This window comes from Schistocerca americana, chromosome 11 (genome assembly GCF_021461395.2).
Source record: "Schistocerca americana isolate TAMUIC-IGC-003095 chromosome 11, iqSchAmer2.1, whole genome shotgun sequence".
In the NCBI taxonomy this organism is placed as follows: Eukaryota; Metazoa; Arthropoda; class Insecta; order Orthoptera; family Acrididae; genus Schistocerca; species Schistocerca americana.
In genome coordinates, this window is record NC_060129.1 from 86,062,484 (window position 1) to 86,087,889 (window position 25,406).

A 25,406-nucleotide genomic window follows, 5' to 3' on the forward strand; every position below is an offset into this window, starting at 1 on the left:
TCGGAAGTTCAGGAGACACAGTCTGTAGCGAGTTAAGACACATTCGACGTGTCTTCATGGGAGATTTACAAGAGTGGAAACGCAAACTTGAGGGTCAAATTGAGACAATGCTACACCGCTTAAATGACCTCCAAAACAATGACGCGCATGGGGAAAACAAAAGCGAATTACCAACCGTAAACAACTCGACGGAATATTTCGACCGCCAGCAACAAACTTCCACACGATCAGTACCGAAGCAGGACTACCGACCTTTACAGCCGGAACAAATAGCTCAAGTATCGCCTCGGGAATCTATTGAAAGAAGAGAGCGTATTGAAGCATAGAGTCTTTCAAATATTCATACCAGAGAAAAGAAACATTCACCATCTCGTATTTTTAAAAGGATTTTCTGGCATATTCCAGAAAGTAGGTCACACAGCCAAAGCATACAGTTTGTTATCGGATTCATTCAAGGAGACAATGCGTTATGGGGAACAGAGATGGTCGATAGATGTCATACCTATGCCGAATTGGAACACCAATTTTTGCATTAGTTTTGGAGCTCAGGAGTACGGCAGAGACTTCAGAAAGAAGTGAGTAATGCTGAAGCTTTTCATGCCAAATTTGTGAGTCTAAGGAGGTATTCTGAGAAGTACTTGAGGAAGATTCGCCCTTGGGATACACCAATCACCACTAAAGATGTAATGATGATTCTCAAGCCGAAATTGCCTATATCGATAAGGGAGACCGGGAGATGTTCTTATCCGTGTTGGACAGTTTAGACCTCATCTATAAAGACGCGCGTGTTCAGGACAACCACAGCTACGGATATCAGACTCCACGCGCACCGACCGCCGAAATACACGGCAGCCAACAGGTAAACGCTAACTGGCAGTCAAGTGGCGGAAAGAACAATGGCAACAATGGGAATGGCAACCAGCGGAACAGACGTAACAATAATTACAGCCTGTACCCCATTTATAACGACAATCCGAAAAACCATGGCAATGGCTACAAACGAAGTAGATACGGCAACGGTTACCAACATAAGAGCTACGGTGGGAGCCGATACGGCGAACAAAACAATGAAAGCTACCAAAATGGGTCGCGAAATCATAACAGTTTTCAGCAGCAGAACCAAGTCATGCAATACCAACAAAATGCACCACCACAGAAGCAACGAATGCAAAATATCAGCAGCAGTTTAAACAAAATCAGAAGCTGCGTGGAACATACAGTCCAACCATATTCTACACCCAAGTCAGGCCGCCGCCGAACTACAATTTTTGCAACCAACCGGAATTCGTACCAACGGTAACATGGTATCCAAGCTCTACCGTGACGATAACTGAAGACAATAGCAGGAGCGCTACGTCAAACGGTAGCAGCTCAGCACAAAGGAAAGCGGAGAACTGGAAGCAGCTGGTCCAGGCCTCCGTGGGTTGGCTGCGGAATGCGCAGGGGGCGGCTTCATGTCGGAGTCAATAAATCTCATGCACAGAACTCAGGTATATGTGAACAATTAATCGGAGAAAAGGTGACTAAACCAACAGAAGACGTATGGCAAGACCGAGTACAAGCTTCTGCGCTGATCTATATATCGCTCATTTACCCATCATAACAATTATAGACACAGGTACGAACGTGAATGCAATGTCGTTGTGTGTTTTCAGAAAAGTATCTGCCATAATCAAAGTACCCACTTTACCTGTTCAAGGCTGTACAGTCACGGGTGCTGTCGGTTCCATGATTCAAAGAGTAAACCAGTCCGAACAGAATCAGTGACAATTGCGTGTATGTGCTTAGTCGTGAAAAATCTATCCATTCCTTGCATACTCGGTGTGGAGTTTCTCCGCAAGACAAGAGCAGTAATTGGTATTTATAACGGTACACGGGTACCCGGGTTCGATTTCCGGCGGTGTCAGGGATTTTCTCTGCCTCGTCATGACTGGGTGTTGTGTGCTGTCCTTAGGTTAGTTATGTTTAAGTAGTTCTAAGTTCTAGGGGACTGATGAACATAGATGTTAAGTCCCATAGTGCTCAGAACCAGCCTATAACGGTACATACAAGCTGACAGTCAACGAGATAGCAATTACGGTTCAACTTACGCGTGACAAGATAAGAGTAGCGGATGGACAATGCCATGTTTTGATGCACCGACTGTACCGGAGGGGTAAAGCACGCAGCGATCACCTGTTGCATTTCAGCTAACACGTTGCTGATCGAATACGAGCAAATACCGGCTCAAGAAGAAATAATTCGCAAAACCATGGAATCGCTTGAACTAATAGACGCCCAGCAGCAGGATTTACTCCATCTTTTAATGAGATATTCGCCCGTATTTTCTACCAAGCCAGCGATAATAAGAGGCTTCGACATGATCATTCCCCAAGGCACGTACTGCAAGACCACCTGAGCGCCTGCCAGTGTGGCCGAGCGGTTCTAGGCGCTTCAGTCTGGAACCGCGCGACCACTACAGTCGCAGGTTCGAATCCTGCCTTGGGCATGGATGTGTGTGCTGTCCTTAGGTTAGTTAGGTTTAAGTAGTTCTAGGGGACCGATGACCTCAGATGTTAAGTCTCATAGTGCTCAGAGCCGTTTGCACCATTTGAACCACCTATGCGGTTTGGCAATCCAAGAAGGCAGTCGTTAGAGACGGGATAAGATAAATGATCAAGTGTAACATTATCGAAAACTCTGATTCACCCTATTGCAGCCCCTTAGTTCCTGTTATGAAGGAAGATTTCAGTGTAAGGTTGGTACTGGACGCTAGCAACATTAGTAAAATAATTTCACCGGTTTGCAGGAGGCCTCAACCGCTCGAAGAGCAATACCAGAAATTTAGAGGTGTAAGGTATCTGTCTAGTTTTGACCCAAGACGTAGCTACTGTCAGGTCTGGCTGTCACAACAATCGAGGAAGTATACAGCATTTATTTTCGCCGACCGGTCGTATCAGTTCAAAGTAGTTCCGTTTGGTTTGAATGTCAGTTCTAGAATATTTATTGCGGCTTTGGATTACGTTCTGGGACCTGAAATTTTAGACGTAGTACGGAGTACGCCGATGACTTGCTAATTGCCACCACTTCATGGGAAAACCACATCCAGCTGATCGAGAAAGTGTTCAGAAGGTTCACGGACAACGGAGTTACTGCCAACCCCCGTAAGTCAAAATTCGGTAAACAAGAGATCAAATTCTTAGGCCACGTGTTATCTTCCGAAGGAATTCGACCGGATCCCAAGAAACTTTCAGCTATAGAAAACTTTCCTACGCCCACCACGAAACGTCAGCTTAAAGGGTTCATTGGCATGGTGTCATTCTTTCGGCGTTTTCTATCCGGACAATGCCCTAACCACCCGTCATTACACAACATGTTGAAAAAGAACGTTCCGTGGAATTGGGCGGAAGAGTGTAAACGAGTTTTCGAGGAGATAAAAGAAGCATTACTCCCTAGTGATATCTTGAACCATCCAAATTTAGATGAAGACTTCTGTATATCTTGCGACGCTTCCTTTCAGGGTGTAGGCGCTTGTCTCTTCCAAGAAGAATAAGTAAACGGAGAGAAGAAAATCAGAATTATCAGTTTCGCGAGTCGCGTATTGACGGAGTGTGAGCGAAACTACTGAGTAACGAAATTGGAAGGTTTAACCGCCGTATAGGCGTTTCGGAGATTCAATTATTATATTTATGGTCGAAAAATAAAAGTTTATTCCGACAACGTCATAGTCCATGTCCTATCACGCATGCCGGAGGGAATGCCCGAAAACTGTGAATTTGAGGGAAAATTACGGAACAGACAGATATTGTTAATGGAAGACCCGATTCACTGAGACTACTACCTACAGCTGTGCAGACAAATGAAGACCTTGCATGACGCCGATAGAAAATGGAATAAAGTAAAGAGAATACTTAAGATAAATCCTCAACATCGGTTAGCCGGCTGTAGTAGCCGAGCGGTTCTAGGCGCTTCAGTCTGGAACCGCGTGACCGCTACGGTCGCAGGTTCGAATCCTGCCTCGGGCATGGATGTGTGTGATGTCCTTAGGTTGGTTAGGTTTAAGTAGTTCTAAGTTCTAGGGGACTAATGACCTCAGATGTTAAGTCCCATAGTGCTCAGAGCCATTTGAACCATTTGAACCTCAACACCTGTTAGTGAAATTTTACAAATTACTTGAAGGAGTATTAGTTCATCGGACAACAGAAACCGGAAGAAGGTGCGTGTGCATACCCCATGCCAATGTGGAACATTTGTTATGGTATACCCACCTGTCTTGGGGACACTTCGATCCTATAAAATGCAAGAAGAAAATATCGATGTATTGCTACGTTCCTAATATGCATGGAAAAAGGGTACACAAACTCCTAAAAAGTTGTCTAGAATGCCAGAAAGCCAAGCCATTTAATCTGTCTAATGGTTTTCCATTAAACCCCACATTAACCCAGAAACCAGGGCACGTAATAAGTATAGATCTCGAAGGACCACTCCCGACAGTAAGAATAGGTGCGAAATAGCTTGTGGCACTTCTAGATCTGTTTACAAAACGTATACGTACGCGACGAAATCGTCAGACGCGCAGCCGATTATAAGAAGAATACAGCAGGATTACTTCCCATGTTTCGGCAAACCGGAGGCCATACGTCCAGAAAATGCCTCGAACTTTATCGGCAAACAATGGAGAGGTTTTCTCGCAAGGAACAACATCAAGAAAATTTTAATCTCGAAATTCAGACCACAGTCAAATTTGACAGAACGCGTATTTAAGGAATTCAACCGATTCATCTGCACATAAATTTCGACACGCCAAACAAAATGGGTGGAATTTGTAACCCCGTTGGAGCAGATAGTCAACAACCGGCCCCACATGTCAACTGGTTACACGCCACCAGAACTACTGTCGAATCAAAGGGAACGCAACGAGTGGATCGATCCTATACCTAAACTTCAGAGCGATGAAGAAGAACTCGATGTAAAACAGGCTATGATTTCACATACTGTCCATGCGAATATCAGAAAGAGAGCACGCGATAAGAAGAACGGGAAGGTGGTAGACTACAAACTTAATCAAAAAGTACTAGTGAGGACGCATTGCAAACCTTCATTACTGTACCGTCTAAATAAAAAGTGGAGGTACTTGTACGAGGGTACGTACATAATTTTGCCCAAACGACACAATGGTTGCTATCTCATATTCGATCCCCTGTCTGGAAGAATAAAGGGTCTATACCACCATTAGTACATTAAGATGTATGCTTCGAGCCAAGAAAATAATAATGACCATTGAGGAAGTGTTTGCCCATCATATCTACAAAAAGACCGCTGAAAGACAAGAAGAAGAATGACTCCAAGAGTCAAGACACTGCCGCACAGAAAACAGGAAAGAAGAAAAGAAAATAACTAAGGAAAGTCGCCGACCACATTTACAGGACATTATGGAATTAGTTTTAAGTTTGTTATTAAGAAGATGAAGTCCTACGCGACTGCTGGCCGTGGATGACGATTTATATTGAGGTTTTATTTGAATACAAAGAAAGGACGTAGCCGTTGAGCCGACTTCAGACATTCTACATGATGAATTTTGTAGGATGTAAGACGAAGGAACAGACGGCGCGACACGATAGAGAGAGAACAATTATTCCTAACCACCGCATGTAAAGACAGATATAGACGTGCGGATGATAAAAGAAACTCGAGCGGCAAGTGAGATAATGAACCACGTGGACTGAGCGATAAGAAGGAAAACAAGGCAATGTACGACGTGACCCTGACAGAAACATTCACAGAATTTATCAGTCATTTGTCCCTTGACACGCCCAGCTTAAATATTTGCGGATCACCGCGCAAAGCGAATACTACAGAGCGCAGGAAGACGGGTTAATGCGACCACGCCTATTCAAAATGAAAGTTTCCACATTTAAAGATATACCCCTCTGAGAATGCTAGTTCATTGACCTTAACAGTGGCAATTCAAAATATATACAGGGACATTTACCCGAATATAGAGACCTATATAACAATAAATGCATCCGAACTAAAGACTTATGTCAAGTACAAGTGTACACTAAACACGAACAGTGGTATATGGTTCTTCTATTTCTCCACTCGTATTTTATGACGAAATAAATCTCTGGTGAACACCCTCGTATGAGTGTGCATAGGACACAATATTTCGGCAATCCACCACGTTGCCATCATCAGGTGCGCTGATGCACCCGAGATTTATTTCGTAACAGTGGTACGGTAAAAAAAATGGCTCTGAGTATTATGGGACTTAACATCTGAGGTCATCAGTCCCCTAGACTTAGAACCATTTAAACCTAACTAACCTCATCCATGCCGAGGCAGAATTCAGGCTGCTCCGCTCTGAAGCACCTAGAACCGCTCGGCCACAACGGTCGGCTGGTATAGTGATTTCGGAGCGGAAGAAAGATATTACTGAACAATGTATAAATGAAGTAAGCGAGTACTCACGCTACGTTTGTAAATCTGATGTTCACATCCTTATCCCTTGCCCTATTAGTGGTGTAAGCTTAGTGTTAAGCATAACCTAAACCACGATTTTTTTATTGTTTCATGATAGAAAATAGGCACCAAAAGGAACAGAAGTCACGGACATTTATCTACATGGATGAACAATTAACATAATGAGACTCCAGCTTCTCAGTGTCCTAGTCTTTCCCACGTTACTAGCGGGACTTTGAATTTCGCCGCGCTACACTCGTTCCCTCAGACATAAATTATACCGTCGCAGCGGTATGAGCGCTCGACGGCAGAGAAAATACCAAAATTGTAACTCTTTTTGTGTTTTCTATCCGTCTATTGTCTCTCGAGAGTGGAAGCTTAATGCAGACGTAAAAAACTTATTAGCTAGTCTTGATCTGATTTTAATGTATAGACATATTGAGGAAGTTATGAAATTCGGAGGATGGAAGTAGCAAAGTAAATTAAATTGCATTCAGTATCAAGATGATTTTAATTGGTATAAATTAGGGATTCCTGGACGATTGCAAAATTTCGGAGCAGACTTTTTACGCAGAAATGAAGTAGGAGATTCTTGAAGACCTGGAAGCCGCACGAAAGAAGACGTGTTAACAATGTAAAGGATGAACTCTTATCTACACCATTTCCCCCTGTCAGTTACATTTTGTTATTCTCTGTTCTTTTGCAATAATTTTTGTAGTGGAAATTGGTGAACTTTTGCTCAAAAACGCCACAAGGACCAACCCAACAATAGCTTTTCCGAATCACGAAGTCTGATAGCTTTTTCTGTAATACGAAGTCCGATTTGCATTTCATTCTTTCCCTTTCTCACGGTCATTTACGATTTTAAAACCCCTTTTAAATCACCATTTCTTCCCACATTTTCAACCTTTCCTTTTCTTCTCTTCTTTTTCTTCTTTTGTATTAACCACTACAACTGGCCTAGTAACGCCAGACAATCGTCAAACCGATGAGTTTTGCGAGCCGCACGATCACGGAGTGCGAGAAGTCGTACTCTATGCGGGAGCGGGAGGCTCTTGCCATTATTTGGGCATTCCATAAGTTTCGCTTCTTTCTTTGGGGTAAACATACTCGCATATACACAGACCATCAAGCCCTTTCTTTCTTGCTACTTTGACAGTGGCCCACATTTTGTTGGTCTGCCCCCTTTTAGTTGTTGTCAGGCAGACATTTGCGCTGCCTGATACGCTCCCTGCCCTTTTAACTGGTGACCCAGCTATGGCTGGCTTAGTTTTACATTTTATTCGGGCAGGGGGTTTTTATCGTTTAATCTGAGCGTTTGTTATGTCCATTTGTGTTGATTCTGGCCTTTGGCCTACGATTTTAGTCTGAGTTTTTAATGTGTTTCTCGGTGGTTGGCATTTCCTTTTTTATTTCTATGGTCGGCCAACCACCGTCACACTCTGTGTGATTTTAGTTCGTCTTGTCCGGTCTTTGTCTAAGTTTCTTTTGTTCTGTGTCGTCTGTGATCTATTCTGTTAATTGTTTTTATTCTCTGTGGGTGTTTTTTAGTATTTGGAAAAAGGGACCGATGACCGTAGCAGTCTGGTCCCTTTAATCCCACAAACCAACCAATCTTTCTTGCTATCATGCAAATTGCTTCATTCACGACTCCTCCGGTGGTGCCTTTCACTTCAAGAATACAGCTTCGAAATTATTTACATTAATGGTAAATCAAGCGTAGTAGCCGATGCCCTGTCCCGTTTGCCGCAAGGCATACAGGGTCGTTCAATTTTCAACCTTTTCTTTTCTTTTCTTCTCTTCTTTTTCTTCTTTTGTATTAACCACTACATAACCAAGTCAAGATACGGTGAGACAAGACCACAAACTACCATCGTCAACCCACGGCGTTGAACGTCAAAGTGTTTTGTGTTCGTGTGCAACATGCAAATTTATTAGTGTAAATTTAAGCGATAAGTAAATACCGCGCAATTCACACAAAAAAACTCTACAGAAGAGACAAAACCCCTGAACTAACTAAAACATCGTACAAATGTACAGACAATGATTAGTGTATAAGCAATCTACCTTTGATTTTAATGTTAGGTTATAAGTTTCTCTCTTTTCAGCAGGACTGAATTTATTAAATAATATGGAAGCTAGATCAAAGTGTTGTACAGTTACTTTTCAAGAGTGAAGGTCACCGCCTGTGCATAGACAGAGGAACACAAATAAGTGTGACACCGACCACAATGAACTGAAGCATGATAGTGCGAAAACAATGGACTTTAAGTTCAAGGCATGAACACTTCTATGCACTTATTTGATAAATATTGTGGATATTATGATATATATGCTATGTTAATTAATTTAAGAGTGTGATTTTGACCATTTAGATGATTGGATGTACTGTGTGCAACTACAACATCACTGGAATTATGTACATTCTCCACATGGGAGGCGATGAGATGTATTTTCACACTGCCACATCTCGTCATACAAAACACTGATTTGAGTATGAAAGAGTCCAAGAGCCATTTATCTGCCAATGTATAATATATAACTACGCATTGTAATGTTGTATTTTGACGATATACAAGGACCAATGAATCCAGCACCACTGACGCGCCTAAGAAACTATAGACAAATTCAGCGCGCATCTAAAAACATCGATATTAAAGACAGACTCTGAAGACAGTTGAATACTAAAAAAAAAAAAACAAGCGCGCACCCATCGTCCACTGCTGGACGATATCAGTCTCTTTTTATCTCCTGTATAATACGGACGCACCATTACATAGGGGTCATTATTAGACTTGTCATTTGTTAAATCCTACAGATAAATACTGTCATTTTGTTGCATGTGGGACTAGCATATGTGAAAAACGCAGATTGGTTAATGAATGGACATTTCTACGTGATTTGTAAACTTTTCAAACCACTCAAGTTCTGTCATTGTTATTGACGTAAGTGTTAACATGTTATATGTACGTTAAGTCCAAGTTCGTAAATACAGTGTCAATTACTCTAAATTTGTGTTTACTTAATCATTTACTTTCTATGTGCCAAGTATATTTTACTGTCTGACGTGTCATTGCGCGGACAGAACAGTCGAGGCCGACGTCAACATACTGCTTATATTCTCCCCTTTTAATCTTCCTGAAACTCAGTTTTAAAGTGGCCCTTAGGTACATTTTCAGTGCGAGTGACGTCCGGGAATTTCTTAGCAAACTTTACTTCTCCTACCGCACATCGCTCGCACAGAGCCACACTGTTCCACAACACATAATCAATGAGGAAGTACGAATAGAAATGGAGAGAACAGATACTGGTGGCACAACCTAATTAGAAGAAGGGATCTGCTGATAGGACATACACTGAGACATCATTGTTGTTGTTGTGGTCCTCAGTCCTGAGACTGGTTTGATGCAGCTCTCCATGCTACTCTATCCTGTGCACGCTTCTTCATCTCCCAGTACGTACTGCAGCCAACATCCTTCTGAATCTGCTTGGTTTATTCATCTCTTGGTCTCCCTCTACGATTTTTACCCTCCACTCTGGCCTCCAATACTAAATTGGTGATCCCTTTATGCCTCAGAACATGTCCTACCGTCGGGTTCGATTCCCGGCGGGGTCAGGGATTTTCTCTGCCTCGTGATGACTGGGCGTTGTGTGATGTCCTTACGTTAGTTAGGTTTAAGTAGTTCTAAGTTCTAGGGGACTGATGACCATGACATGTCCTACCAACCGATCCCTTCTGCTAGTCAAGTTGTGCCACAAACTCCTCTTCTCCCAAATTCTATTCTGTACCTCCTCATTAGTTATGTGATCTATCCATCTAATCTTCAGCATTCTTCTGTAGCACCACATTTCGAAAGCTTCTATTCGCTTCTTGCCCAGGCTATTTATCGTCCATATTTCACTTCTATACATGGCTTTTGTTGATGTTCATCTTACATCCTCCTTTCAAAACATTGTCCATTCCGTTCAACTGCTCTTTCACGTCCTTTGCTGTATCTGACAGAATTACAATGCCATCGGCGAACCTTAAAGTTTTTATTTCTTCTCCATGGATTTTAATACCTACTCCGAATTTTTCTTTTGATTCTTTTACTGCTTGCTCAATACACAGATTGAATAGCATTGGGGAGCGGCTACAACCCTGTCTCATTCGCTTCCCAACCACTGCTTCCCTTTCATGTTCCTCGACTCTTAAAACTGCCATCTGGTTCCTGTACAAATTTTAAATAGCCTTTCACTCCCTGTATTTTACACCTGCCACCTTCAGGATTTGAAAGAGAGTATACCAGTCAACATTGTCAAAAGCTTTCTTTAAGTCTACAAATGCTAGAAACGTAGGTTTGCCTTTTCTTAATCTAGCTTCTAAAATAAGTCGTAGGGTCAGTATTGCCTCACGTGTTCCCATATTTCTACGGAATCCAAACTGATCTTCGCCGAGGTCGGCTTCTACCAGTTTTTCCATTCGTCTGTAAAGAATTCGCATTACTCTTCACGGAGTATGATATCTCCCATTTCATCTTCATCTACATCCTCTTCCGTATCTATAACATTGCCCTCAAGTACGTCGCCCTTGTATAGACCCTCTATATAGCCCTTCCACCTTTCTGCTTTCCCTTCTTTGCTTAGAACTGGGTTTCCATCTGAGCTCTTGATATTCATACAAGTGCTTCTCTTTTCTCCAAAGGCCTTTTCAATTTTCCTGTAAGCAATATCTATCTTACCCCTAGTGAGATAAGCCTCTACATCCTTACATTTGTCCTCTAGCCATGCCTGCTTAGCCATTTTACACTTCCTGTCGATCTCATTTTTGAGACGTTTGTATTCTTTTTGCCTGTTTCATTTACTGCATTTTATATTTTCTCCCTAGATTCCCACTTTTTTGCAGATTCTTCAGTTTTAATCTGCAGTTCATAACCAATAGATTGTGGTCAGAGTCCACATCTGCCCCTGGAAATGTCTTTTAATTTGAAACCTGGTTCCTAAACCTCTGTCTTACAATTATATAATCTATCTGAAACCTGTCACTATCTCCAGGCTTCTTCCATGTATACAACCTTCTTTTATGATTCTCGAACCAAGTGTTAGCTATGATTAAATTGTGCTCTGTGGAAAATTCCACCACGCGGCTTCCTCTTTCATTTCTTAACCCCAGTCCATATTCACCTACTACGTTTCCTTCTCTTCCTTTTCCTAATATCGAATTCCAGTCACCCATGACTATTAAATTTTCGTCTCCCTTCACTATCTGAATAATTTCTTTTATCTCATCATACATTTCTTCAATTTCTTCGTCATCTGCAGAGCTAGTACGCATATGTACTTGTACTACTGTAGTAGGCGTGGGCTTCGTGTCTATCTTGGCCACAACAATGCGTTCGGTGTGCTGTTTGTAGTAGCTTACCCGCATTCCTATTGCTTTATTCATTATTAAACCTACTCCTGCATCACCTCTATTTGATTTTGTATTTATAACCCTGTATTCACCTGACCAAACGTCTTGTTCCTCCTGCCACCGAACTTCACTAATTCCCACTATATCCAACTTTAATCTATCCATTTACCTTTTTAAATTTCCTAACCTACCTGCCCGATTAAGGTATCTGACATTCCACACTCCGATTCTCCTGATGACGACGTCCTCCTGAGTAGTCCCCGCCCAGAGATCCGAATGGGGGACTATTTTACCCCCGGAATATTTTACCCAAGAGGACGCCATCATCATTTATCCATATAGTAAAGGTGCATTTCCTCGGGAAAAATTACAGCCGTAGTTTCCCCTTGCTTTCAGCCGTTCGCAGTACCAGCACACGAAGGCCGTTTTGGTTAGTGTTACAAGGCCAGATCAGTCAATCATCCAGACTGTTGCCCCTGCAACTACTGAGACATCAGGAGAACACTAATTTAGTACTGGAGGGAAGCGCGGTAGGGGACGGGAGGGGGGAGGGTGTTAGAGTCATAGAAGGAGCCCAAGTAATGAATAAAGTAAACAGGTTGAGAGGGATTTATGTTGCAGCAGTTACTTGGAGACGAAGAGGCCCGCACAGCATTGAGTATCGTGGAGAGCTGCGTGAAATCAGTCTTTGTACTGAAGACCATAATAACAACAACCTTACCGTTATTTTAAATAGCATTTGCTTCTTTATACTATTTATCACAAATGGGATATGTCGTGCCTGGATGTAATGTAATTTCAATAGTTGTAGACAGTTGCTTATTATAGCACACAAATATTAGAAAGCTTGCACGTGCACATCACTAATGCTGTAACTGTTACATGAAACTTAAATTTGCTTCAGCTGTTAGCATGAGGACCCTGAGACTAGTCCATCAGTAGACTCAGATGAAGGCTGTACATTTTAGTCATAACACGATATGAGACACACTATTAACTATGTATACATGACATCATAAACTCTTTAACTTCAGACCTGCACAATCATCATTAAGCTTGCCCTTCAAGCCTAACCAGTCACTGTTATGAATTTAGAACAGATAACTGTTACACTGTACTAATATTTTAAGACGAACAATCTTTAAGTTCGATAATTGAAGTCTATTCTTGGCAATTACACTTTAATAAAAAATCAACTATCCTTGTACGAAAAATACGTGGAGTATGTCAAAACTTGACCTGACTGAATACTTATAATGTCAACTACTCCACACAAGTTATTGGTTTTTTATGGGAGGTAATTAGTTTTCAGTTCTATGCTGAGATTATAGCAGCACTTGGAATAGGACCTTGTTTAAGTAAATGATTGCGCATGAAATAAGAGTGCCAAACCCATTGTTTAGGGAACAAAAACTTATTATTCATTAATAGAACAGATAACTGGTCTATGCAATCAGTCAGTACTCAAATGATTCTGTGAGATGCAGGTGGTGGCAGTGTCGATCTCATGTGGCTATTCAAAAAATGTGCCAAAAATTTCCATGGCTCTTGCTGTATATTCTCTTCTTGGTACGGTATTTCAGTGCTAACCAGTGAATACCTTGAAAAATGAGCCTACGTTTTTCGACATCCGAGGCTACATAAAATAATTTTGCCGCTCTTATTGCGTCGTTCAGTTCACATTGTGTGAACACTTTGCGTGCTAGCCACCTATTAACTGCTCATGCAAAGGAGCCTTTCTTTCAAGTTTCAGACGATTACACACCTACTTCCCGCTTGCATGAACCAGTGTTTCAAGTGAAGTTCTAACGTTTCAATTCTTTCACAGACTATTAATTTTAGAATTACATCAAATTCGAGTAGCAATACACTTACATTGTACACACTAATTTATCTGCATTGAAGCAACACGTTGAGTCCTCCCTACCAAATAAATCCTCAGTTAAGTCACAAATTTCGCATCATACCCCATATAATCTTACTTTTGGTAATAAGTGTGGTTATGGCAGTGAGTCAAATGATTTTATCGAAAATCCGAAATTACTGCATTTACCTTACTGCCTTGATTATGGCTTTAAGGATGTCATGACGGAAATGTGAGATGTGACAGTTTTAGAAATCCATACTGATTGGCAATGAGATCCTTCTATTCAAGGAACCTCATTACGTTTGAGGTGAGAATATGCTGAAAAATCCTATAAGAAATGGATGGCAAGGATATTGCATGGTAGTTTTGTGAATGACTCCTGCTGCTCTTCTACTAGATGGGTATCTCCTCGAATTTCTTCCAACTACAGGGCACTGTTATTTGTACTGCAGATTTACAATAGATATTGGTTAAGAGAGGGGCTAAATCAGACTCAAATTCGGTGTAGGGTCTGATAGAGATTCCATCACCCTCTGGAGCCTTGTTAAATCTCAGCTGTTTCTCTACACTAGTGACACTAATGGTACATCTATATCTGTCATCGTCACAAATTAGAGCAGTACCCCAAAATACCACCTCTAAAGAACCATTTCGGGATACTAATTCAGAGTTTCTGATTTTGCTTTGCTATTCTTAATTGCTGTCATTACCTGGTCTGCTAGTGTCTGAACACTAAATTTGGTACCAGATTTACATAATACCGGCATTTTCTTGGTTTTGTGAGAGATCATTGCTATTCTGTTACAGTATTCTTAGTAGGAGTCAAATTATGAAAAATCCAGGATGGAATGTAACAATATTACAAAAACGAAAGTTGCAACTCACCATAGAGCAGAAATGCTGAGTTGCAGATAGGCACAACAAAAAAGTCTCAGAGTTAAAACTTTTGGCCAATGAGGCCTTCATCAACAGTAGACATGCATATACACACACACGCACACACACACACACACACACACAGACACACACAAACACACACGCAACTCACACACATGACTGAAGTCTCAGGCAACTGAAACCACATTGTGAGCAGCAGCATGAGTGCATGATGGGAGTGGCGACTGGGTGTGGAGAGAGGAGGAGGCTGTGGCAGGGAGGGGAGCGACAGTATGGTGGGGTGGTGGACAGTGAAGTGCTACAGGTTAGACAGAGGGCAGCAGAGAGGTGGGGAGGGAGGGGAAGTAGCAGAAACGCAGAGAAATAAAAAGACTGGGGGTGGTGGTGGAATGACGGCTGCGTAGTGCTGGGGTGGTAATATGGATCCTTGCTGGATGGGTGAGGACAGTGACTAACAAAGGAGGATGCCAGGCGGGTTGTGGGAACCTTTGTCAGTCACTGCCCTCACCCATCCAGCTCCTACCCTATTCTCATTCTATCACAACATAACAGTAATTCCAACACCAAAGACAGTCTCTCTATTTCCCTCCTTTTCTGCTACTTCCCTCCCCCTCCCTACCATTCCCATTCCCACCATCTAACATGCAGCACTTCACTGTCGGCCACCCACACATACTACCCCTACCCCTCCCCACCCCAACCGCCTCTTCACCACCACCCTGTCGCCACTCCCATCATGCAGTGTTGCTGCTGCCTGCAGTGTGGTTTCAATTGCCTGAGAGTGCAGTCGTGTGTGTGAGTTTCGTTTGCGTGAGTACGTGTGTGTGTGTGTGTGTGCTTGTTGTCTATTGTTGACTACAGCCTTAATGACCAAAAGCTTTAATTATGAGTCCTTTTGTTGTGCCTATCCGCGACTCGGTAATCTTAGTAGGTTAGACGAAATTCTCTTTCATCAGCCAAATACATCTCATTTAGCATCTTCCTACATGTAGCCCCACGTTTTGCCTAGCATTCATTGACCAGTTGTCTCTTTTTCTTTAGATGTTTCTTTAAAATGACTGCAGACTGTGGAGTGTCCCTCTTATCATGAACTGCTCTACATATGTACAAAGTGTACAGCTGAATGTTCTTATATACCTGAACCACAATTTTTCTACATGTTTTTCTCCAGAGCTAAATATTTCGAGATTTGTATTCAAATAGGTCACAACTGCTTCTATATCTGGTTTGCTGAACATATATGTATTCTGCTACTTGTTTTAGTTGCCATTTGTACGTTGTAAATCATTGTTGCTTCATGGTCATTGATATTAGTTTCTGTGTGAGCTTCCTCAAAGAGTTATGGTCATTTTGAAACTATCAGAAGCAATATCACTAGTGGGCTTCCAAACAGTCTCTTGTAGTTAATTCTCAGACAACTCATTTAGAGGTGTTTCACCAGACATCTTGTCACCCCCACCTCTTACTAAACTGTCATTTTCGCAGTCGATTGTTGCACAATTAACATCTACTTCAACAATGAGAGTGTGACTTGGAAACTTATGTAACAGTGCTTCGGTTTTCTCTATAATTTTTAGTTGCATCTGGAGTATATCTAGAAGTTGACAGAGGGACCTGATTCCAAATTAATGCCCACCGATGATACTGAGTCTTTCCCAGACAGCCTCACACACAGTTTATGTTTCTGTTTTGGTTGGTACAATTTGTTTGTGACCTGGGACAAATGCCCTACTATCTCCATGTATATTTTCGATACACGCTGAAATTTTTATCAGTATCTCACTGCTGTCAGTTCCGCGTTTCCGCCAGCCTTCTGTACCGGGTATTATGTGAGCTCTACTGGGCCAGCTTCAAACCTGGCACGTTGTTATCAGTGCTTCAGAAGTTAATCACTTGAATTGTAATACTATCGCCAGTATGTGACTCTTCTTTGGAACTATTACTGACACTTTCTGGTCCCTATCGTTACCTGGACTGGATGAAGAGTAGTCTAATCTGAAAACCGTTGTGTCCACTCCGCACCCAAACAGCTACCTGAGCAGCAGCCTCTGATGTGTACCAAACACCTGACCCATTTAGGGTCTCCATAGAGTTCTCAACCCCTTGACGCAAGTCCAAGAAATTTCAGGTCGCTTTGTCACAGAACCTTCGAACTCTGAGTCAGAAGTTACATTCGATTCAGAACGTGGGGGGCACGACCAGTTTTGCACTGCAGCAAATTGTCTCACTGAAATTAGATGAGTGAGACCACCATTCTCAACCTTCTCTGACAGTTGAATGATCCAAGTGTGGCCGCAGAGCGCGGTCAGCTGCCGGTAGCACCACGTTCCCTCAGCAGTTGAGGGAATGGCCTCTTCAGCAGGCTGAGTAAGGCTTGCAGCCATGGACAGTGAGTACACTTAGTCTTCCCTCGCATCGTTTCTTGCATTTCCCTAACGGATACATTCACTTGCTGTACATTTGAACTCCCTAGTGTTAACAGATGCTATCCTTTCGTGTTTGCCTCTTCTTGACACTGCACATACCATATTACTCAAAAGCTGAAGTTAGTCTCAGTGACTCAGTTTCGATTTCAGTGGAAGCCGGCACCTCCTATTTGTTGGTTAGGGTGATAGGTACCGCGTGCTGGGTCCTCCCTGGTCCCTGCTCCACTGTCCATGCAGACTAGTCATACCACTGACAGACCGCTTACAGCCAAGTGGATGGGGGTGACAGATCATGTATATCCTGCAGAAACTGCTGACAGCCAAGTGGATCATGTACTTCCTGTAGAAGCTGCTGACAGCCAAGTGGCTGAGCGGTGATAGATCATGTACTTCCTGTAGAAGCTACTGACAGCCAAGTGGCTGAACAGTGCAGATCATGTACTTCCTGAACAAGCTGCTGACAGCCAAGTGGATCAGTGGGGACAGATCATGTACTCCGTGTAGAAGTGACAGCAGGAGATAGTAACAGGTATCTGTGGTATATCTGATACATCACAGCTGGTAACTCTCCAGAGACACCCATATACAGCAGCTTCCAGGCGACTAATCGTAACTTACGAACGTCAGCTAACTCTTCCCACGTTCGAGGACGGTGTTCACAGTGGGGCTGCAGTGTGGCTGGTGTAATGTTTTACAGAACAGTAAACAAGTATCATTGAAGTAAGCCTGCAGATCCTTTCTTATGTTCTGGGCCAGTTCAGCTCCAAGTACAGCAAGTTACCGTTAAGATCTGAAGCAGTCCGTACGCAAATGGATGTTTCCTTTACAGTGCAGTAGCATCTTCTATAAACGCTACTAATCTCGTGAAATTTTTGGAGGTTGTAGTCGAAAACCAAATGAAAATTATCGTTAGTTTACAGTAAATGCAGACAATGGGATACATGTTACTTACAACAAGCGCTACAGAAACACTGATTTTATGCGACAGACGTACTACACATCACTGGTAACTTACGAAAATTTTAAAAAATTTACGTCTATTCACTTTGATACACAATTAAAGATTGGATAAATGTTTCTTTGAATGAGGCTGCTACTCCGATAATTTTTATGGAGGATAAATGTTGATCGCAGCTGATGTTACAGCACAAAATACATATCTTATGGTACATGGCGCACGAAAACGGAATATATTACAACTCAAGCAGGATTTAAATACAGTTAACATGAAATATGTTTAAAATTGATGTGAAGTTTTAGGACGTGACTCTTAGAGGAGAAGTTATCTGTCATATCTGATTTTACTTGGACACGAAGGAAATAGAGGAAGTCAGTTTGTATACGAAATTATGAGTAAATAGCCATGGGAACTGCGGGATTCTCCAATTGAGCTGGCTTAGTGTCACATTTTGAACTTGCATGTCCAAGATGAAATCTGTAACATCAGTATGTCTCTAAAAAAAAAAAAAAGTTACGGCGTGGAACATAACACAGCTAAGTAAACCATTGCGAAAATTTTACCGATACGTTACACAGACAGATTAGTTTTATCACTTTAAGGGTCTATGGAATATTCAAGATGATTTTTTCAACTATGTACAAACTCTAGTGATTGATCAATGAGAGGATAAGGGACAAAAAATGTCTGATGTTGCCCAGAAGTGCATGATCCGTATGCCAGAGACCATTTATTCAATCATACTTTGTTACAGAAGCTGCAGTGTAATATCATGCAGCTACAGCTACAGTATGCATGATATCCTCATGGAGGGTGGTACTGTTTATCGCACATCATGACCTAGGATGCAGGAAGTCGTGAAGGACGTACCCGAAATGATCAGACACTAGAGTAGCAAGAAAATGTAATCAGCACTGTGGAAGGCGACCGCCATCTCAGTAGCAGGCAGTGGACCGGCCTGTACAGGGTAAGCCAGACGACCGTGTGGGACAGTCCCCATGACGATTGTTACTACCCTTATCACTTACAGCGTGTGCAGGGCGTACTAGACTGTCCACATAGGGAACGGTTCTGTCATTGATTTGTTCACCAGGCAACCACGATTCCGGGATCTGTGTTATCCATCCTGTTCACAGATGACGGCAACTTTACGTGGAGTGGTATCTTCAACTCTCATAACAGCCATCTGTGGGATGGTATGCAGAACGCCCATGGTATGGTGACAACGAATCATCAGCATCGGTGCAGCCGGAATGTGTGGGCCGGGATAATTGGCGGCCGTATTTTGGGACCAGTCTTCCATCCACATCGCCTAATAGGCCCGAACTATCGGCATTTCTTGCGGGTGTCTTTCTGGATGAAGTGCTATTGATGATTCAAATGGTTATGTGGCTGCTACACTTTGCCGTTAACGTCCAGACGCATCTCAATGGTGTCATCCCTGGTTGATGGATTGGAGACGGTGGTCCAGTTGCATGGCCTGCTCGTTCACCGCATCTCAACCCGTGCGATTTCTGGTTATGGGACCACCTCAGAAGTACCGTGGACGCGTAGCCTATTCCAGATGTGGAGACACTGGAGCACCGTATTCATCCTGCCTATGGCGCTGTTATGGTGCAGCCTGGCCGGTGTGAGACAGAGCACGCTACGGCGCGTATGCACGCATGCGTTGAGGCACATGGAAAGCCTTTTCAGTACATACTGGAACTGTCACTGCGTGGTACAGCGAGTATTAGGCCGCAGTCTTTGTAACAGTGTACGATTGAATGAATGGTTTCTAACGTGGAAACCATGCGTTTGCCGACGCAAATTCATTAGACTTTTCTTGTTCCGTATCCTCTCATCGATCAATCCCTAGAGTCTGTACGTGGTGGTGAAAACCATCCTGTATACGCAACATGATGACCAAATGACATTCCAACTAGAGCTTTCTACAAAACTAAAAGCAATGATACAGCGATACGCAATGACGTTGCATAGTTCGCTCTCAGTAGTCTTGTGACTGCACCGTTACCCAAAGCAGTTATCCCAACAAGTTCATTCCGGCGTGTACCACGGGTAGGTCACGCCCGACTCTGCCAGTTATACTACTGGGAAGAAAGTAGCGTGTGACGTACGTATTGCCTATCATCGAGGAGCAATGTACAGTACTGATACAAGTTTGTGTGACCCTTGGACGAGACAGTTATTTTACATCGTCTATCGCTGTTTTAAAAACAAAAGCTCGATATTTTCAGGTAGCAATCTAGTGTGTTTGAATACGACCGCCACCCCACGGTGCCGGCGTGAACTTCTCAGACCACCAGATAAGACTGCCGTGATTAAATATAATAGCACCAAATGATCCACGTGGACCATGAGGTGTCTGTAGTAGTAACGGATCAAACACTTACCTGAGTTGCCGGTTGTTAAACTATGTACGGTGGCTTCTATATAGGATTCGGAAACAGAAATTCGTAAAAATCTCAATGAAAAAGTTAAACATATTGTTAATTACTTCACAAAAATTGTTATCCGTTATCATAACCAGACTCCTATGAATCGAAGAAAGTAAAATTTTTTACCTGTAACAGAAACTGGGTGACTGCAGCCAGTAGATACGACTACCGCCACAAAAATGCGGACGAACCAACTAAAGCCTCTGCAGAACATGGCAGAAGGTCTCAGGTGTCGAGCCAAGTAAAGAACTTTTCCCTCAAAATAACTTCACCAAACTTGTAGTCTGCTGAACAACCTGAAATTTTACGAACAAGTGTAACCACAAAACACATTTTTTACCACTACCTGTATAGTAAATAAAGTAGCGTAAAGTAATAAGGATTACACCATTTTACAAGATGGATGCCACTCCGTTGTTCCGAATATACAGGGTGATTCACGAAGGTATGCAAATATTTTAATGTGTTATTTCACAACTAAAACTAAAGTAAAAAGTTCATATAAACATAGGTCCGCAAATGTTTAGTTACGGAGTTACGGCTAATCAAAGATTTTGCTTGAAATGAAGCAACTTCATCAATATGAAGCCATCGAATATCAGTATGAGGTTTAAGTAAAGCCCGATTTCCATTTACTTTGTTGTTCTTGTTCTGGTGAAACTAATAAAACATGTCCCAACGTGTATCTGCAGTAGTTTTCCTGAAGTTCCTGAGAAGCAAAGACGTAATTACGTAAAATTTTTTATTTATTTACTACTTCGCCTTTTTTTTTCAAAAAAAAAAAAAAATTCCAGATAACTGCGCTCTAAGAAACACAGGGTGTATCAAAAATTACCATCCGATTTCAAAAATTATAACAATTATGTTGCTTGAGGTAAGTTCGTGAACAACTTAGTACTGAAAATAGCAAATTCTCGAGTTTTACTTGGTTTCCGCTAGGTAGCAGCAGTCTGCGCCCATTTCAGTTCTGGTAAAAATGGTGTCGGGACAACAGAGAGCGTTTCGTGTTATACGTTTTGCGCAGTGCTGGTCAGTAATAACAGTTCATCGTGACCTTCGTACTAGGTATGGTGTGGATCCGCCTACAGCACAGAGCATTAGATGATGGCATGCACAATTCCGAGAAACAGGTTGGTTGTGTGAAAGAAAATCGCCGGGCCGTCACCGAGTGTCTGACACAGACGTCGAACGTATCCGCCATAGTTTCACAAGGAGTCTGCAGAAGTCCGTATGACAGCTCAACATGCCCAAAATGTCCATCTGGCGTGTGTTGCGTCGACGCTTACGCACGAAACCGTACAAAATTCAGATAATGCAAGCTCTTCGTGAAGGTGACAAACTACAACGTGTTGAGTTCTGTAATTTCGTCCTCAGGAAGATGGAGGATGACAGCTTTCTTCCACGCTTCGTGTTTAGTGACGAGGCAACATTCTGTTTAAATGGAAATGTGAACCGTTATAACGTGAGAATATGGGGTACGGAAGAACCACACGAAGTTTTACGACATGAGAGAGATTCACCAAAATTTAATATATTTTGTGTAGTTTCACAGGAAAATGTGTAAGGTCCACGTTTCTTTTCCGAGAACACTGCTACGGGAAGCTCATACCTTGATATGCTTCACAACTTTCTTTTCCCACAATTCGAGACTGATTCGGACGACTTCATTTCCCAACAAGGTGGGGCACCGACACACTGGCATCTGAAGGAGCGGGAATTTTGAAATCAAATGATTACCGAACGATGGATCGGTCGCACTGAACCAAATGATTCAGCCTTACATTACTGACCTTCAAGCTAACAGGACCTGACTGTACGTGATTATTTCTTGTGGGGGTTTATATAAGATTCTGTTTGTGTGCCTCCATTACGAACAACAATGAATCAACTTAGACATCACATAACAGCAGCTGTGGAAGCTGTAACTCAAGACATGCTCGCTGTAGTGTGGGAAAAATTTTAATATCGCTTTGACATATGCTGTACTGCTCAAGACGGGTATATTACACACCTAGGTAAAAGCATGAAAAAAATGTTTTTTCTGTTTCCCGTTCCCGATCCTCAAAAAACAAAATTCGTGGTATACGTTTATTAGTTTCAGAAATCTAGACGTGCCAAATATAATGATTGTTTATGAAATACCCTGTATAACGTTGGCAACTGAGTGCTGACTCGAATAGGGGCGATCTCCTAAACACGATATCATGAAAACAAAGATAGCACAGAGATGTTGGTGAAGAAACGAGCCCACCGCAAGATCGATCAAAATGTTATGATAATTATTACAAAACGTAGGAATACTTTTCATGAAGAATATTGTGACAGGCCATTGATAATTAATAACTAACATGCTCTTCGGGCTGATGTGTCAAATGAAAGCCATAGACGTTCGTAAACACTACAAAAGTAATAGTTCACGTGTTTAACTTGATTTATTTTGTAGCAGTACGGTTGTATAAATGTGCCAATACTCTGAACTTGCCGCAGCTGCACGTAATAAAGAGTTAGTTTGAGTTATTTAGTTGCATGCGTAATCATAATTGATGGTGATACCGTAATTAATGTGGAATGCTATTTCAGCCTATGTTTACTGATTGATGAAAATGGGCGTTAGTGAAAATACTAAATAAAAAAGTAAAGGATGCATTTTATGTAACGTCTTAGACAATAAATGAACAAATGGCAGATGGGCGCTCCTCTTACATGAGCGATACATAATCCTGTTTCTTTAAGTAGCATAATTCTTGTGTGTACAGAACAACTTACTTGAATATGATTTACATTTTTGTTAATATCTTACGCAATATTGCAGTTCTCATGTTTTGAGTGGGCACAAAATGACCGTGATATGTAAGGATATTTTTAATTTAATTATTTTGAATTTAATGTAAAGTACGTATGTAGGACAGCCTTAAATGTGAATATTTCTCAGAATTAAAAGTCGTGTCCGTGATACGTGACGCCACAGAGTGAGCGTGAATCACTGCGCGTGTTGTCTTTGCTCCTTTCGTTTCTTTCGTTCTATGGTGTTTAGTCGTTCGAGTTTCGGCAGCTTGCTGGCTTGGAAGATCGTTCCGGTAAATCTGAAGAGAGATCTGCTCTGCAATATAGCCGTGCGATTTAGCGCGAACTATTTCTGGGTGTGGAGTGTGGGTTTCCCTTAATTTACTGTTGCTCTGCCCCACTCTTTCACTTCGTGCAGGATTTGAAGTACCCTAAACACAGTCAGATAATTTATTTTGGAACACTTGTTGGAACTTTAGCTTCGTACTTGTGAGAATGAAGACAGAAGTGAACTTATAGGTTAACAATTATTCAAGTATATGAAATGAAATCGCCATAACTTATCAACGGTTTGCGTTAAAAGTGCACGGTTGGCAGATGAGCGTGATGGGGATTAGTACGTGCATGCGTTTGGTTTGGCCTAGCCATGAGGCACACTTTAATTTTCATGGGTTCCTCGATAAGCAAACCTGGCGCATTTGGTGGACTAAGAATCCGCATTCAGCGATCGAGAACTCTCAACCCTCAACGGGTCACGTAGCAGTCGGTGCGATACTCCTTTGGTGACTATCAAAAGGTACGTGAAGGTTTTGAAAAATTATATCATCCCCAATATCCAAAGTGACCCTGATTTCGACAAGATGTGGTTCATGCAAGATGGTGCTCGACACCATCGAAGCAGGAGAGTGTCTGATGTCCAGGAGGAGCATTTTGGGGACCGCATGTTGGCTCTGGGATACCCAGGGGCCCCTGGCATGGACCTCGACTGACAGCCATATTGTACGGATCTGAATACATGCGATTCCTTTTTGTAGGGCTATATGAAAGATAAGATGTACATCAAGAACGACAAGATCATTCCTTAGCTGAAAACAGCCATTCAGGAGGTCATCGACAGCATCGATGTTGCGACACTTCAGCGTGTCCTGCAGAATTTCGCTATTCGTTTGCACCACATCATCGCCAATGATGCCAGGCGTATCAAACATGTCATGAGCTAAATTCGAATATTTGTAGTGGCGTTTACGTGTCTAGTAAAGTGCGTGCACGCCTGGTAGTTTGTGACCAATTTATGATTTTTCTCATATGGTTCAATAATTGTCACCTTGCAGATTATTTTGCTACAGCTGATGTTATTGGTCGTATGTGATGATGAGCAGTGAACGATGTTTGCTATCGTGTTCAGTAAAGGAACAAAGTTTCTTGAAATGTTTGTACAAAGTAGTATGGTATTCTGCCTTAAAGAAGGTCTTGTCGTTGGTTAAGCCTCTTTCACTTTTTTGCAGTGAACACACAGTGCGTAGTCTGTTGTATAAATAATTCGAAAGCCAAGATCCCATAAATACTGTTTACTGGGTAACCTGTTTCAACACAGTAAAGGTGCCATCATTGAATCTGAATCTAGCTTGACATTTATAATCCATTTTTATTTAACGATACATGAGGCAGACCAGCTGATATAAAATCATTGTCACAAAAAAATTAAAACCATCTGCTCTCATGGTCATTCTTTTCCATCAGATATGTAACACCGAAGTCAGAAGATAAAACTACATATCTGATGGAAAAGAATGACCATGAGAGCAGTTGGTAATTTATTTCTTTTGTGACAATGATTTTATATCAACTGGTCTGCCTCATTTATCGTTATATCCAAATGGTTTGTAAATGTTAAGCTACATTCAGATCCGATGATGGCACCTGTAGTGTGTTGAAACCGGTTATCCAGTAAACAGTAATTAAGTGGTCTTGGCTTTTGAATTATATCTCTTCCACTTTTGTCTGTCCATTGCCAGTCTTCTCATTTCTGCATATTTGTCTCCTTTGATATTGTCCTGCATTTGATATAATTTTGTTCCTCTTTCCCTTTTTCCCTCCACCATTCCTTCTATTCCTTCCTTCAATAAACAGTCCCTCCTCAAACAATGTCCAATCCAGTTCAGTTTTTCTTTCTTATGACTTTCAGCATGTTTCTTTCTTCTCC

At 42.0% G+C, this 25,406-nt stretch overlaps 1 protein-coding gene across 2 annotated transcripts in view; it reads right to left on the minus strand.

Annotated features, from left to right (window-relative positions):
- Nucleotides 1-25,406, minus strand: part of LOC124553790 (neurogenic locus notch homolog protein 2-like) — a 102,477-nt gene that overhangs the window by 61,520 nt on the left and 15,551 nt on the right. For both annotated transcript variants that reach the window (XM_047127768.1, XM_047127769.1), the window contains exon 2: nucleotides 20,546-20,715. In XM_047127768.1, coding sequence (XP_046983724.1) covers nucleotides 20,546-20,633 — 88 coding nt within the window. In that variant the 5' untranslated portion in view covers nucleotides 20,634-20,715. The remainder of the gene's footprint in view (nucleotides 1-20,545; nucleotides 20,716-25,406) is intronic.